This window comes from Nerophis ophidion, linkage group LG08 (assembly GCF_033978795.1).
Source record: "Nerophis ophidion isolate RoL-2023_Sa linkage group LG08, RoL_Noph_v1.0, whole genome shotgun sequence".
Lineage (NCBI taxonomy): Eukaryota > Metazoa > Chordata > Actinopteri > Syngnathiformes > Syngnathidae > Nerophis > Nerophis ophidion.
In genome coordinates, this window is record NC_084618.1 from 13,159,376 (window position 1) to 13,175,294 (window position 15,919).

At 39.4% G+C, this 15,919-nt stretch overlaps 2 protein-coding genes across 3 annotated transcripts in view; one reads left to right on the forward strand and one right to left on the reverse strand.

Moving 5' to 3' along the window:
* nat9 (N-acetyltransferase 9 (GCN5-related, putative)) overlaps positions 1-15,919 on the forward strand; it is a 94,913-nt gene that overhangs the window by 34,694 nt on the left and 44,300 nt on the right. The gene's annotated exons all lie outside the window — the stretch shown is intronic.
* The window catches only part of LOC133557330 (5-hydroxytryptamine receptor 3A-like), a 31,334-nt gene continuing 15,830 nt past the window's right edge, over positions 416-15,919 (reverse strand). For both annotated transcript variants that reach the window (XM_061907718.1, XM_061907719.1), the window contains 8 exons: positions 12,090-12,134; positions 11,882-11,991; positions 7,493-7,662; positions 7,280-7,440; positions 5,459-5,669; positions 1,054-1,215; positions 903-979; positions 416-839 (listed from right to left, as the gene is read on the reverse strand). In XM_061907718.1, coding sequence (XP_061763702.1) covers positions 609-839; positions 903-979; positions 1,054-1,215; positions 5,459-5,669; positions 7,280-7,440; positions 7,493-7,662; positions 11,882-11,991; positions 12,090-12,134 — 1,167 coding nt within the window. In that variant the 3' untranslated portion in view covers positions 416-608. The remainder of the gene's footprint in view (positions 840-902; positions 980-1,053; positions 1,216-5,458; positions 5,670-7,279; positions 7,441-7,492; positions 7,663-11,881; positions 11,992-12,089; positions 12,135-15,919) is intronic.

A 15,919-nucleotide genomic window follows, 5' to 3' on the forward strand; every position in this document is an offset into this window, starting at 1 on the left:
GATCCGTGTTAAGGAAAGAATGAATGGGGCCATGTATCGTGAGATTTTGAGCCAAAACCTCCTTCCATCAGTGAGAGCTTTGAATGGTTGACCAAATACTTATTTTCCACCATAATTTACAAATAAATTCTTTAAAATTCCTACAAAGTGAATTTCTGGATTTGTTTTTTCACATTCTGTCTCTCACAGTTGAAGTGTACCTATGATGAAAATTACAGACCTCTGTCATCATTTTAAGTGGGAGAACTTGCACAATCGGTGGCTGACTAAATACTTTTTTGCCCCACTGTATATATATATATATATATATATATATATATATATTCAAAAATGTTGTGGTATTTATGTAGTTTTCAATGCAAAATGTAGTGTTTTCCTGGCAAATATAGTGTTATCGTGACACAATACAAACATGTTGTGGTATTTATGTATTTTTCATCACAGAATGTAGTTATTTTGTGGCTAACTTAAGTCTTTTTTGGATTTTTTTGTTATTTTTTAATGCAAAATGTAATGTTTTCCTGGCAGATTTAGTGTTACCATGACAACATCCAATGCTTTTGTGTCGCTTTAGCTAACACTTGCACAGGTGTCCCACCTGGAAAGCCTCAGTCATCTTGGTTGCTCTGCCAAAGAAAACACATACCGGCTAAAAACAAAACCACAGCAGCAACGTAGAAGGCGAAAAAGATCCTGTGGATTTTGGTGATGACTTTGCTCCAGGAGCTGGGCTTGCTGGGCTCTTCCCCCTTGTTGAGAAGCTGGGTTAGCGCCCTCATCACCTCCCTGGTCTCCTCCGAGATCACCTCCATGCTTCCAGACCCGGTCTGCTCCCCGTCCTGCAAAGATATTGGGCCATTCTTGTCATTCTTCGCCTCCTTGGGTCAAAAGATTCTGCAGACCTTCATGAGTTCAGGTGAGTTTTCACGTGCAGGACCGTTGCAGAAGCTCGCACATCGCCTCCATTTCTTATCGCCGCCTGGAAAGAAATCAAGTTTCCACACTTTTTACATGTTTTTGTAGCAAGTCTACACGGGGGAACTCTAGTCCCACCTCCTTTAGAGTCGGCCTGTCCGCCGGAGTCCTCACTCAGGCTCTGGTCTTGGCCGGCCTTGGCGTCCTGGCTGCTGCCATCCTTGTCCATCAGGTGCATGACCAAGATGGTCTCCAGGAGGCTGAGCAGCATCAGTCCAAAGATGCCGATGCAGTACACGGCTACGGACAGCAGAGGGAGACAACATAAATGCAAACTAAACAAAGATGCCGATGCAGTACACGGCTAGAGACAGCAGGGGGAGACCACATCAATGCAAACTAAACAAAGATGCCGAGCAGTACACGGCTAGAGACAGCAGGGGGAGACCACATCAATGCAAACTAAACAGATGCCGATGCAGTACACGGCTATGGACAGCAGAGGGGGACAACCTCAATGCAAACAAGACAACAAAGATGCCGATGCAGTACACGGCTAGGTACAGCAGGGGGAGACAACATCAATGCAAACCAGACAAGAAAGATGCCGATGCAGTACACAGCTATGGACAGCAGAGGGAGACAAAATCAATGCAAACCAGGCAACAAAGATGCCGATGCAGTACACGGCTAGGGACAGCAGAGGGAGACAAAATCAATGCAAACCAGGCAACAAAGATGCCGATGCAGTACACGGCTAGGGACAGCAGGGGGAGACAACATCAATGCAAACCAGACAAGAATTCTGTTCCTGCTTCACTTTTCTGACCAGACTTGTGACTTCTTTCAACCACAACAAGTTTGGTTCCGAACTATTCTGATTCTTAAAGTGTTCATTAAAGTTTGCATGCAGACTTTGCAGGATACAAGTTTTTTGTGGACTTCAGCTCTGCATCCAACCACATCCAGCCTAGAAAACTGGTTTGGAACCCCTTGTGCTCGTGTCTATTTCCTCTTCTTTGGTGGCGACTATTACTTTTTTGTTTTTAGGTTATTTCTTCTTTGTTGGTGGTAACTTTTTCTTCTTTCCTGGTGGCAGCTATTTGTTGATGTTGGGCAGATATTTTTCTTTAGTGGGTGGCTATTTCTTCTTTTTTGTTCGGCGATTGAAGCTGAGATAGGCGCCAGCGCCCCCCGCGACCCCAAAAGGGAATAAGCGGTAGAAAATGGATGGATGGATGGGTATTCTTGTTCTGTTGTCGGCAGCTATTTCTTTTGTCGTTGGTGACGACTATTTTTTTATGTTGCACGGCGACTATATCTTCTTCTTTGGAATTTGGCAATTTGGTCTTTGTTGTTGGGTAGTTATTTCTTCTTCGCTGCCGGTTATTTCTTCTTTTTTGTTCAGTGGCTCTTTTTCCTTTGTCAGCAGCTATTTTGTTCTTTGTTGTTTAGCGGTTATTGTCTTTCTTGTTTGGTAACAATTTTGTTGTTTGGTGGCAATTTTTCTGTTGTTTGGTGGCTATTTTGTTGTTGTTTGGTGGCTATTTCTCTGTTGTTTGGTGGCTATTTTTTTTATGTTTGGTGGCAATTTTTTTGTTGTCTGGTGGCTATTTGTTTGTTGTTGGGTGTCAATTTTGTAGTTTGGTGGCTATTTTTTTTGGTGTTTTGTGGATACGTTTTGTTGTTTGTTAGCTACTTTTTGTTGTTTGGTGGCAATTTTTGTGTTGTTTGGTGCCAATTTTGTTGTTGTTTGGTGACAATTTTGTTGTGGTTTTTTGCCAATTTTTTTGTTGTTTGGTGACAATTTGTTTGTTGTACAGTGACAATGTTGTTGTTTTTTGGTGGCTATTTCTATGTTTGGTGGCTATTTTGTTGTAGTTGGTGGATATTTCTTTGCTATTTGGTGGCATTTTTTTGTTGTTTGGTGCCAATTATTTTTTTTGTTTGGGGCCAATTTTTTTGTCGTATTTTGGCAATTTTGTTGTTTGGTGATAATTTTTCTGTTTGGTGCCAATTTTGTTGTTGTTTGGTGACAATTTGTTTGTTGTATAGTGACAATGTTGTTTTTTGGTGGCTATTTCTATGTTGTTTGGTGGCTATTTCTATGTTGTTGGTGGCTATTTCTATGTTGTTGGTGGCTATTTCTATGCTGTGTGGTGGCTTTTTTTCATGTTTGGTGACCAAAAAATTTTGGTGCCAAATTTTTTGTTTTTTGGTTCCAATTTTTTGTTTTTGTTTGGGGCCGATTTTTTTTGTCGTATTGTGGCAATTTTGTTGTTGTTTAGTGCCAAGTTTTTTGTTGTTTGGTGATAATTTTTCTGTTTGGTGCCATTTTTTTTTGTTTGTTTCAAAATCGCGGCAGTTGGGTTGGGGTTTGTTCTCCCGGAATGCAGAACGAACGGCTCGGGACAGCAGCGTGAGGTAGGACATGATTGTTTAATCAGACACGTACCAAAAGAAAAAACAAACAAAAGAAAAACGTGCCGGTCGCATGGGAAGCTAGGACAAATGAGCAGGACACAGGAACATGGGACGTAACAGCTGCCTCTAGTAAATAATGAAGACACGACGAGTGACCGGGAAAGGCAGGCTTAAATAGAGTCTCTAATGATAAACAGGTGAACGTAAAAGGCAGGTGAAAATCATAAGTTCCCATGGTGACTAAACAAACTCACCGGTGCACAAACAAGAACAAAAGGAGTCCAGAACTAACGGAAAATAACTAAACAAAACATGACTCGGATCACGGATCATGACAGTTTGGTGCCAATTTTGTTGTTGTTTGGTGCCAATTTCTTTGTTGTATCATGGCAATTTTGTTGTTGTTTGGTGCCAATTTTGTTGTTGTGTGGTGACAACTTTTTTGTTGTATAGTGACAACTTTGTTGATGTTTGGTGGCAATTTTTTCTTGTTTGTTGGCATTTTTTTTGTTTGGTGCCAGTGTTCTTGATGTTTGGTGCCAATTTTGTTGTTGTTTGGTGTCAATTTTCTTGTTGTATCATGGCAATTTTGTTGTTGTTTGGTGTCAATTTTCTTGTTGTATCATGGCAATTTTGTTGTCGTTTGGTGCCAGTTTTTTTATGTTTGGTGCCAATTTTGTTGTTGTTTGGTGCCAATTTCTTTGTTGTATCATGGCAATTTTGTTGTTGTTTGGTGAAAACTTTTTTTGTTGTATAGTGACAACTTTGTTGATGTTTGGTGGCCATTTTTTCTTGTTTGATGGCATGTTTTTTGTTCGGTGCCAGTTTTTTTGATGTTTGGTGCCAATTTTGTTGTTGTTTGGTGTCAATTTTCTTGTTGTATCATGGCAATTTTGTTGTTGTATCATGGCATTTTTGTTGTCGTTTGGTGCCAGTTTTTTTGATGTTTGGTACCAATTTTGATGTTGTTTGGTGTTATTTTTGTTGTTGTATCGTGGCATTTTTGTTGTCGTTTGGTGCCAGTTTTTTTATGTTTGGTGCCAATTTTGTTGTTGTTTGGTGCCAATTTCTTTGTCGTTGTTTGGTGACAACTTTTTTGTTGTATAGTGACAACTTTGTTGATGTTTGGTGCCAATTTCTTTGTCGTTGTTTGGTGACAACTTTTTTGTTGTATAGTGACAACTTTGTTGATGTTTGGTGGCAATTTTTTCTTGTTTGTTGGCATTTTTTTGTTTGGTGCCAGTTTTTTTGATGTTTGGTGTCAATTTTCTTGTTGTATCATGGCAATTTTGTTGTGGTATCATGGCATTTTTGTTGTTGTTTGGTGCCAATTTTTTTGTTTGATGCCAGTTTTTTTTTTTATGTTTGGTGCCAATTTTTTGTCGTTTGGTGGCTATTTTTTGTTGTTTGGTGGCACTTTTTTGTTTGGAGGCAATTTTTTTATTTTGGTTTGGTGGTAATTTCTCTGTTGTTTGGTGGCTACTTTTTGTGGTTTCACTGCTATTTTTTGTTGTTTGGTGGCAATTCTGTTGTTGTTTGGTGGCTACTTTTTGTTGTTTGGTGTCTATTTTTTTGTTATTTGGTGGCAATTTTTTGTTTGGTGGCTACTTTTTTGTTTGGAGGCAATTTTTTTATTTTGGTTTGGTGGTAATTTCTCTGTTGTTGGGTGGCTACTTTTTGTGGTTTCACGGCTATTTTTTGTTGTTTGGTGGCAATTCTGTTGTTGTTTGGTGGCTACTTTTTGTTGTTTGGTGTCTATTTTTTGTTATTTGGTGGCAATTTTTTGTTTGGTGGCTAATTCTTTGTTTGGTGGCTACTTTTTGTAGTTTGATGGCTATTTATATGTTGTTGGGTGTAACTTTTGTTGTTGTGAGGTGGCTATTTTTTTTTCAAAACTTCCCAACTATTCTTTGTTATTCGGCGGCTATTTCTTGTACATTATTTGGCGGCTATTTCTTCCTTCATTGTGCCACAGCTATTTATTTTGTGTTCGTGGCGACTGTTTCTTTTTGTTTTTTTGACGGCTATTTCTTCCAATCGGGCGTTAAAATTAAGAATGAAAACGGAAGTAAAACGTAAACAACTCCGGAAGAACCAACGCTGGACGCCCAACCTTCACCTATGAGGGGTATCCTGTCGGAGGAGCAGGGCAGGATCTCGTTGAGGATGAGCTGCATGACGGTGACGGCCAGCAGCACGGTGACTTTGAAGCTCAACTTTTCTCCTCCGGTGTCCGGGATCAGGAAGGAGGCCATGTCCAGACACAGGAGGAAGAGGATGGGGAGCATGAAGTTGATGATGTAGAGCACCGGTCTCCTCTTCATGGTGATCTGAAACACAATTTTAAAACGCACTTTTACTAGCACAGCACCAAATCATTCAGAACACGATTCTCTTCCTTCAAATGGGACCGATCATGACAAACCGATTTTTCTTACCTTATCAATACCTGCTTTGTGCATAAGTCCCGAAAATGTGAACTCAAACCATGGAGGCATGGCGGAGATGTTTATAAAATAATCTTGCCTTTTTTCATACTTCCTCTAAATGAGCCTTTTGGAATTCGAGACTTTAGTGTCATGTTTTTGACATCAGTGTATGGCATATATGGTAGAGCAGGGGTAGGGAACCTATGGCTCTAGAGCCAGATGTGGCTCTTTTGATGACTGCATCTGGCTCTCGGATAAATCTGAGCTGACATTACTTAATTGGATAAGTAATGAATAATTCCACTTGTAATCATAGTGTTAAAAATAACATTCAAAATACAAAACATTCTCATGCATTTTTATGTTCAAGAAGTTGCGTTAATGGTAAGAAGTAATTTATTTATTATTGGTTAGTGTTGGGCTTGCCCTCCTGGGGGTTCTTTAGACCACCAAGCACCGACATGAGAGCCTGTTTTAGGGTAAAATATTGTTTTTTTTTAATTAGTCTCTCAGTTGCTTTCCAGCAATTGTCTTTTTATCTTTCGTCCTCACTCGCGCACTGGCTCCATCCCCAACCCTGTCTCTCCTCCTGGCTGCTGCTTTGAACAGAGCGACAGGTGATTAGATAAAAAGGCCCAGGTGGGCCTTCTACGCACCTGTCGCTGATTTCGAAGCCGGTCCTGGCAACATCCCGCTTTGCTGCAGGCCCGCAGGCCACGCCCCCTCCACAGTTAGCTTCAGAATAACAATGTTATTACAAAGAATAAGAGACCTATTATACTCTGGAAATGTTGGTCTTACTTAAAAAAGCACGCGTTTAGTTGTGTTCAGTGTTAAAAAAATTATTATATGGCTCTTAGGGAAATATATTTTAAAATATTTGGCTTCTTGGCTCTCCCGACCCCTGTGGTAGAGGTTTAGTGGGTAGAGCGGCCGTGCCAGAAACCTGAGGGTTGCAGGTTCGCTTCCCACCTACTGACATCCAAAAATCGCTGCCGTTGTGTCCTTGGGCAGGACACTTCACCCTTTGCCCCCGGTGCCGCTCACACTGGTGATGAATGATGAATGAATGATTGGTGGTGGTCGGAGGGGCCGTCAGTCTACCCCAGGGCAGCTGTGGCTACAGATGTAGCTTACCACCACCAGGTGTGAATGAATGAATGATCGGTTCCCACTTCTCTGTGAGCGCTTTGAGTATCTAACAATAGAAAAACGCGATATAAATCTAATCCATTATTATTATTATTATTATTAACTTTCTCAGTCTTTTTTGCCACTCGTGCCAGCTTTTTTGAAACATGTTGCAGGTATCAAATTCCAAATGAGCTAATATTGGCAACAACAAAAAAAGTTTGAACGTCATATATCTTGTCTTTGCAGTCTATTCAATTGAATATAAGTTGAAAAGGATTTGCAAATCATTCTATTTTGTTTTTATTTACCATTTTCACAATGTGACAACTTCACTGGTTTTGGGGTTTCGTATTTACAAATACATGTCCGCCACTCACCGTATAAACGATCACGTCCTGCTCCATGCGGAAGATGGTCAGGGTCTTGTTTTCCACGCTCATGCCCACGAAGAGCCACTCGTACTGCGTGCGCATCACCTCCCTGGACCACCTGGTGGCCTCGGCCGAGCCCAGCGAGTGCAGCAGCCGCATCTCCTGGACTGAGACAGGAGGTGAGGGTGGGATCGTCAAGGTGTTCCCCCCCCAACTCACCGGATTGGACCACGGACTTGAAGGAGAGGTTGCAGCTCTGAATGTCGAAGGGGAACTTGTAGATGTGCATCCTGCAGGTGCAGGGCAGCACCTTGTCGTCCTGGACCCGCACCTGGCCACTGTTGGAGATGGTGAGGTGGGGGCTGGGGGGGGCCTTGTCCTTCTCCACCCTGCACGGCCACAATGGTGTTGAAAAAAAACTGACGATACCATCCCGACGCCGGAGCCTTGAGGATGTCATTTTGTAGTGTGGAACGTTAGAAAAGGTTTGAACCCAAAACCAGTGAAGTTGTCACGTTGTGTAAAAGGTAAATAAAAACAGAATACAATGATTTGCAAATCCTTTTCAATTGAATAGACTTCAAAGACAACATATTTGACTTTCGAACTGAAAAATTTAATTTTTTGCAAATATTAGCTCATTTGGAATTTGATGCCTGCGACATGTTTCAAAAAAGCTTGGCACAAGTGGCAAAAAAGACTGAGAAAAGTTGAGGAATGCTCCTCAAGCACTTATTGGGAACATCCCACAGGTGAACGGGGTGATTGGGAATAGGTGTGTCATGTCTTGGGTGGTAGAGTGCCCGTGTCAGCAACTTGAGGGTTTGCAGGTTCGATTCCCGCTTCCGCCATCCTAGTCACTGCCGTTGTGTCCTTGGGCAAGACACTTTACCCACCTGCTCCCAGTGCCACCCACACTGGTTTAAATGTAACTTAGATATTGGGTTTCACTATGTAAAGCGCTTTGAGTCACTAGAGAAAGGCGCTATATAAATATAATTCACTTCACTATGTTCTGTTGACCTTTGGACTCTTTAGGTGCCCGTTTTTTTCCACTCCCTTGTCCGGTTTCCTTGGTCATTCATCGTGTCCACCTGCCTCTGATTAGTGCTCGCCCGCTCACCTGCTTCCCGAGCACTAACCACAGGCGGTATTTAAGCTCGTCTTTGCCAGTCAGTCGCCCTGGCGTCATTGTGTTCTTTTCATGCTCTGTCCATGCCAGTTTTTTCATGCCAAAGTCCATGCCGCTCTTTTCAAGCCATAGTAAGTGTTCTTTGATTTATGTTCGTAGTCTGTTTATGTGTTACTTTTGTTCCTTAGCCAAGTTCTCCCGTCCAAAGGCAGAACCTAGTAACTCACGTCTAGCTGATTTTGAGAAAACAAGGGAAAACCAATCTATCTTGATGCTGTCTTACAAAGATTTACAAATTCGTTAAACGTATAGATGTTTTCTTGAGCTTTCATTTTCTTGCCGATTGAGCCATGGATTGAATCTGCTCTCATGAACGTGTGCCCTTTCTCCAGATATTTTATCACAATCTCGGGTGGCCCACATTCTGCGTTTGCACATCGGGTAAGAGCCGTGTACAGCGTCCAGTTTTTAGTTTGACCTCCACAGTTATCTGCTCAAAAGAGTATGCAAGGGGAAGAATCAAGAAGAATACATTTAATGAAGGTGTTTGCAACGTCCTGGGCAAATCTTCCAAATATCCCCTCGTGCCATAATATCACATAATATCCGGTCGACCGTCGGCCCCCATTCGTGCAAATGTCTCATTAAAGACAATAAGGCGACTGACAAAGAAGCTCCGATTGGTCCCTTGAGATACTAGGTTTTTCTGTTGTATCTACGCGGTTATGTGGTAGTTGCTAGGTCCTGCCATGCGCGTAACAGCTTACTTACGGAACAAATTACAATATCGCATACACTGATGTAAAACATAACACCTAGGAACTCCAAAATTATTATCAGCTCAGTTTTGACCAAAATTGAGTTACTGGGTTTTGCCTTTGGACGGGAGAGTTGTGCCTCCACTGTGAGCGCTTTTTGTTTGTACCTCTTTTTAGTTATTAAATCATGTTTTTACCTAAACGCCATGTCATGAGTAGTCTGTCTGCTTTCCTGGGAGAACCACCCCGCAGCAAGCTTAGACCCCCCTATCTTGGCAAGATAGGTGCCAGGATTGGGTATAAAAAGCAGCTCCCATGAAATGCTCAGTCATTCACAAAAGAGGACGGGGTGAGGGTCACCGCTTTGTCAACAAATGCCTGAGCAAATTGTCCCAATAGTTTAAGAACAACATTTCTCAACGAGCTACTGCAAGGAATTTAGGGATTTCACCATCTACGGTCCGTAATATCATCAAAAGGTTCAGAGAATCAGGAGAAATCACTGCACATAAGCGATTAAATTACGAATAGTTATCCCTCCGGCGGCACTGCATCATAAAGTGACATCAGTGTGTAAAGGATATCACCACGTGGGCTCAGGAACACTTCAGGAAACCACTGGCAGTAACTACAGTTGGTCGCTGCATCTCTAAGTGCAAGTTAAAACTCTACAATGCAAAGCGAATGCCATTTATCAACAACACCCAGAAACGCCGCCGGCTTCCTTGGTGCCAGAGCTCATCTAAGATGGACTGATGCAAAGTGGAAAAGTGTTCTGTGGTCTGACGAGTCCATATTTCAAATTGTTTTTGGAAACTGTGCACGTCGTGTCCTCCGGACCAAAGAGGAAAAGAACCATCCGGATTGTTATAGGCGCAAAGTTGAAAAGCCAGGGGGGTGTATTAGTAACTTACACATCTGTGAAGGCACCAATAATGCTTAAAGGTGCATACAGGTTTCGGAGCAATATATGTTGCCATCCAAGCAACGTTATCATGGACGCCCCAAGTGTTACAACAGCGTGGCTTTGTAAAAAAAGAGTGCGGGTACTTTCCTGGCCCGCCTGCAGTCCAGACCTGTCTCCCTTCGAAAATGTGTGGCGCATTATGAAGCGTAAAATACGACAGCGGAGACCCTGGACTGTTGAACGACTGAAGGTCTACATCAGGTCCCCAACCTTTTTGTATTCGCGGACCGGTCAACCCCTAACAATTTGTCCCGCGGCCCGGGCGGGGTGGGGGTAGGGAGGATCCTTTTTAGGTCCACAGGAGTCCTTTGCAAAGGGCCAAGGACCCTATTGAAACTGGTGCGTTTTATTATTCTTTATTATTATTATCCCGCACCTATGCGCTGTAATTTGACGCCCTTAACATGCTTCAAAACTCACCAAATTTGACACACACGTCGGTCTGGCATGCCTTCCCAACTTATTAAGCAACTAAACCCCAAAAATGAAAATTGCGCGCTAGCGCCCCCTAGGAAAAAAAAAACAGACTGCTTGTAACTTCCGTTAGGAATGTCGTAGAGACATGAAACAAAAACCTCTATGTAGGACTGACTTAGACCTAGATTCCCCATTGGAAACTTCTATACCTAAAATCAACAGGAAGTTGGCAAAAACCCATTAAAAGCTAAATTTTCGCAAAAAATGCTATTTTTGCCTCTTTGAGCTGTAATTTGACCCCCTTAAAATGCTTCAAAACTCACCAAATTTTACACACACATCAGGACTGGCGAAAATTGCCATCTAAAAAAAAAAACCAAACCCTAAAAATCTAATTTGCGCTCTAGCACCCCCTATGAAAAAACCCAGACAAAACCGCATGTAACTTCTTTTAGGAATGTCGTAGAGACATGAAACAAAAACCTCTATGTTGATCTGACTTAGACCAGGGCCTGAGTAGCAGCGGCAGCAGCCAAAGGCGGACCCGACCAACGCTGCTTGCAGCTTTAATTTTTTATTGTTTTCTTTGTCATGAAAAAGGGAAGTTTTTGTCATGAAAAAGGGAGGTTTTTGTGGTTGGTGCACTAATTGTAAGTGTATATTGTGTTTTTTATGTTGATTTAATTAAAAAAAATACTTTTTTTTTTTTTTTTTTAAATAAGAATTAATAAAAAAATCTTCTGCAGCCCGTTACCAATCAGGCCAGGTGGTTGGGGACCACTGCTCTACATAAAACAAGAATGGTCAAAGCTTCAACAATTAGTTTCCTCAGTTCCCAAACGTTTATTGAGTGTTGTTGAAAGAAAAGGTGATGTAACACAGTGGTGAACATGCCCTTTCCCAACTACTTTGGCACATGTTGCAGCCATGAAATTCTAAGTTTAATTATTATTTGCAAAAAAAAATTAAGTTTATGAGTTTGAACATCAAATATGTTGTCTTTGTAGTGCATTCAATTGAATATGGCTTGAAAAGGATTTGCAAATCATTGTATTTTGTTTATATTTACATCTAACACAATTTCCCAACTGATATGGAAACGGGGTTTGTTTATTACCATACTACAATATTGTGCCTTTGTTACAAAATATAGCATTTTCATGGCAAAATTGCACCTTTGTGGAAAGCGTGTTTTTTCCAAAGCAAAATGTAGTGTTTTTTTGTCAAATAAAATGTTATAAATACACATTACTGTTAAAAAAAAAAATGGCATTTTAATGTTATCTTCATTGCACACAATATAACATAAGCGAGCAGAGTGGAGGTGGACTTACATCTCCTCAATGGTGAGGTCTGGCTTCCACAAAAACTGATTGGGAAGAGTGACGTTCTCGATGCCACAAAAGTCCTGCGGGTTCCAGGAGATGTGATCGTTCTGCCAACTCTGTGCGGGGAAACACCAGAAGAAGTTCTGCACAAGTCCTTCCTTTTTACATGCACATCAAAGTTTGAGTAAAGGTAAAAAAGTGGATTCCAAAGGACCGTGAAAATCCAGACGTAAGGAATGAAGATCTGGTCCAACTCTCTCTGGAGACAAAAACATAGAAAACATTGTTTATAATATTTATTTATCAGTGTCTTTATTCAAACTGAATTACAAAACCAGTGAAGTTGGCATGTTGTGTAAATGGTAAATAAAATCGAAATACAATGATTTGAAAATATTTTTCAACTTATATTCAATTGGATAGACTGCAAAGACAAGATTTTTAATGTTCACACTGAGAAACTTATTTTTTATTGCAAATAATCATTAACTTAGAATACAATGGCAGCAACACATTGCAAAAAAGTTGTCACAGGGATATTTTTACCACTGTGCTACATGGCCTTTCCTTTAACAACACTCAGTAAAGGTTTGGGAACTGAGGAGAAACATTTTTGAAGCTTTTCAGGTGGAATTCTTACATACGGCTTAAGTTGTTCAACAGTCCAGAGTCTCCGTTGTGGTAGTTTAGGCTTCATAATGCGCCACACATTTTCAATGGGAGACAGTCTAGTACCCGCATTCTTTTACTACGAAGCCACGCTGTTGTAAGACGTGGCTTGGCATCGTCTTGCTGAAATAAGCAGGGGCGTCCATTATAACGTTGCTAGGATGGCAACATATGTTGCTCCAAAACCTGTATGTACCTTTCAGCATTAACGGTGCCTTCACAGGTGTGTAAGTTACCCATGCCTTGGGCACTAATACACCCCCATACCATCACAGATGCTGGCTTTTGATTTTTGCACAATCCGGATGGTTCTTTTCCTCTTCGTTGCGGAGGACACGACGTCCATAGTTTCCAAAACAAAATTTAAATGTGAACTCGTCAGACCACAGAACACTTTTCTACTTTGCATTAGTCCATCCTTGATGAGCTAGGGCCCAAGCGAACCCGGCAGCGTTTCTGGGTGTTGTTGATAAATGGCTTTGGCTTTGCATAATAGAGTTTTAACTTGCACTTACAGATGTAGCGACCAACTGTAGTTACTGACAGTGGTTTCCTGAAGTGTTCCTGAGCCCATGCGGTGATATCCTTTACACACTGATGTCTCTTTTTGATGCAGTACCGCCTGAGGGATCCAAGGTGCGTAATATCATCGCTTACGTGCAATGATTTCTGCAGATTCTCTGAACCTTTTGATGATATTACGGAGCTTAGATGGTGAAATCCCTAAATTCCTTGCAATTGCTGGTTAAGAAATGTTATTCTTAAACAATTTGCTCACGCATTTGTTAACAAAGTGGTGACCCTCACTCCGTCCTTTTTTGTGAATGACTGAACATTTCACGCAAGCTGCTTTTATACCCAATCATGGCACCCACCTGTTCCTAATGAGCCTTTTCACCTGTGGGATGTGCCAAATAAGTGTTTGATGAGCATTACTCAACTTTCCTCAGTCTTTTTTGCCACTGGTGCCAGCTTTTTTGAAACATGTAGCGGGCGTCAAATTCCAAATGAGCTAATAATTGCAAAATATAACAACATTTTCCAGTTGGAATGTTAAATATCTTGTCCTTGCAGTCTATTCAATTGAATATAAGTTGAAAATGATTTGCAAATCTTTGTATTCTGTTTTTATTTACCATTTACACAACGTGACAACTTCACTGGTTGTGGGGTTTGTAATATCACTGACTTCCTGTCACATGACTGCCGTGCTTTGATGGAAGCTCGTCCAAACGAGAAAAGCGAGACATGAAACTGCGTGTGAGAAATCCAATCATAAAAGGCTAAAATCGAAGCCTTGCGGTGTTTTCTGGAAGAGGGCCAGCTGTCAACGTCTGGCCATCCAAAAAGGCATTAATGGCTTCTCCCAGCCTCATTTAATTATTCATATGCGGGCGATGGGAGCCACTAATTATTGCTGATTAGAGCCTCCGCCGCAGAAAGATGCACCGCAACATGAATTTTAAGACTTTCATCCGACTTACTACATGCTAACATCATTCTGTATCAGCTTGGACTACGACACAAACACTGCATGCATGTTGATGCCAAACATCTGAAATGCCATCCATCCATCCATTTTCTACCGCTTGTCTCTTTTGAGGTCGCTGTATTCCAAATGTTATATACTGTACATGCAACCACACTCGACAGTATACTACTTTTGTATTCATCATACTTAAACCACCTAACTGTCTGTTGCAAATTTTGTATTGTATTTGTCTCTCCTATTTTATTTAACTTCATGTATCATTTTATCTTTTTAATCCATCAATTTGTTTTTGTTTTGTTTTTAAATTTTTTGTCTGTTTTACACAAGTCAGAATGCGACACATTTGGTGTAATTGTACTATTCTAGGATTTGTACCCCTTTATCAGGATTTTATCTTATTCTAATTATATATATATATATATATATGTATACATATATATATACATATATACATATATATATATATATATATATACATGTATATATATATATATATATACGTGTATATATATATATACATATATATATGTATATATATATATATATATATATATATACATGTATATATATATATATACATATATATGTATATATACAAATACACACATATATATATATATGTATACATATATATATATGTATATATATATATTTATATATATATATATATATATATATATGTATACATATATATACATATATATATGTATATATATGTATATATATATATATATATTTATATATATATATATATATATCCATCCATTTACTACCGCTTTTTCCCTTTGGGGTAGCGGGGGGCTCTCAGCTACAATCGGGCGGAAGGCGGTGTACACCCTGGACAAGTCACCACCTCATTGCAGGGCTATATATAGGCACCAGCGAACCCAAAGGGAATAAGCGGTAGAAAATGGATATATATATATATGTGTGTATATATATATATATATATATATATATATATATATATATATATGTATATATATATATATATATATATATATATATGTACAGTTTTAAATTACTTATACTATATATATAACGGTATAGCTCGGTTGGTAGAGCGGCCGTGCCAGCAACTTGAGGGTTGCAGGTTCGATCCCCGCTTACACCATCCTAGTCACTGCCGTTGTGTCCTTGGGCAAGAAACTTTACCCACCTGCTCCCAGTGCCACCCACACTGCTTTATATGTAACTTAGATATTGGGTTTCACTATGTAAAAACGCTTTGAGTCACTAGAGAAAAAGCGCTATATAAATACAATTCACTTCACTTCACTATATTTTATATTATCATCAAACTCCTACATAAAAAAAAATATATATTACAAATGTTATTATTCTCCTTAATTAATGTATATATTATTTTATATGCATATTATCTTATTTCATATTAATCCAACGCTATGGATTCTACTCTTTTAACACTTTGCGTTATTTGAAATTACTTTTCTCTACTTTCTATTTGTGTTTATATCATTGATTATGTCATCATTTTATTTTAATTGTGTTATTAGTATTTTTTAAAGGTTAATATGTTATTTTTATTTTTGTAACTTTTAATTTTTTTATTGTCCTGTATTATACAATTTGTATTTCATTGCAAACTATATTATTCCTCTCAATTAATGTATATGTTATTTACCTATTTTTAAAATTAATTGTACTTGTTTTTTATGAACACATTTACATTAATTATTTACATTATTTCATTGTATTTTTATTTTTTGTCCAATTGAAAAATGTTCATCTTTTTTTTGTCTTTTTCTTCTTATTTTTTATTATTATTATTTTAACGAATATTCCTATTGTAATCAATTTTACATTTATTAATTTTACTTATTTATTATTTACTAAAATGTTTTTCGATTTTATTTATGATT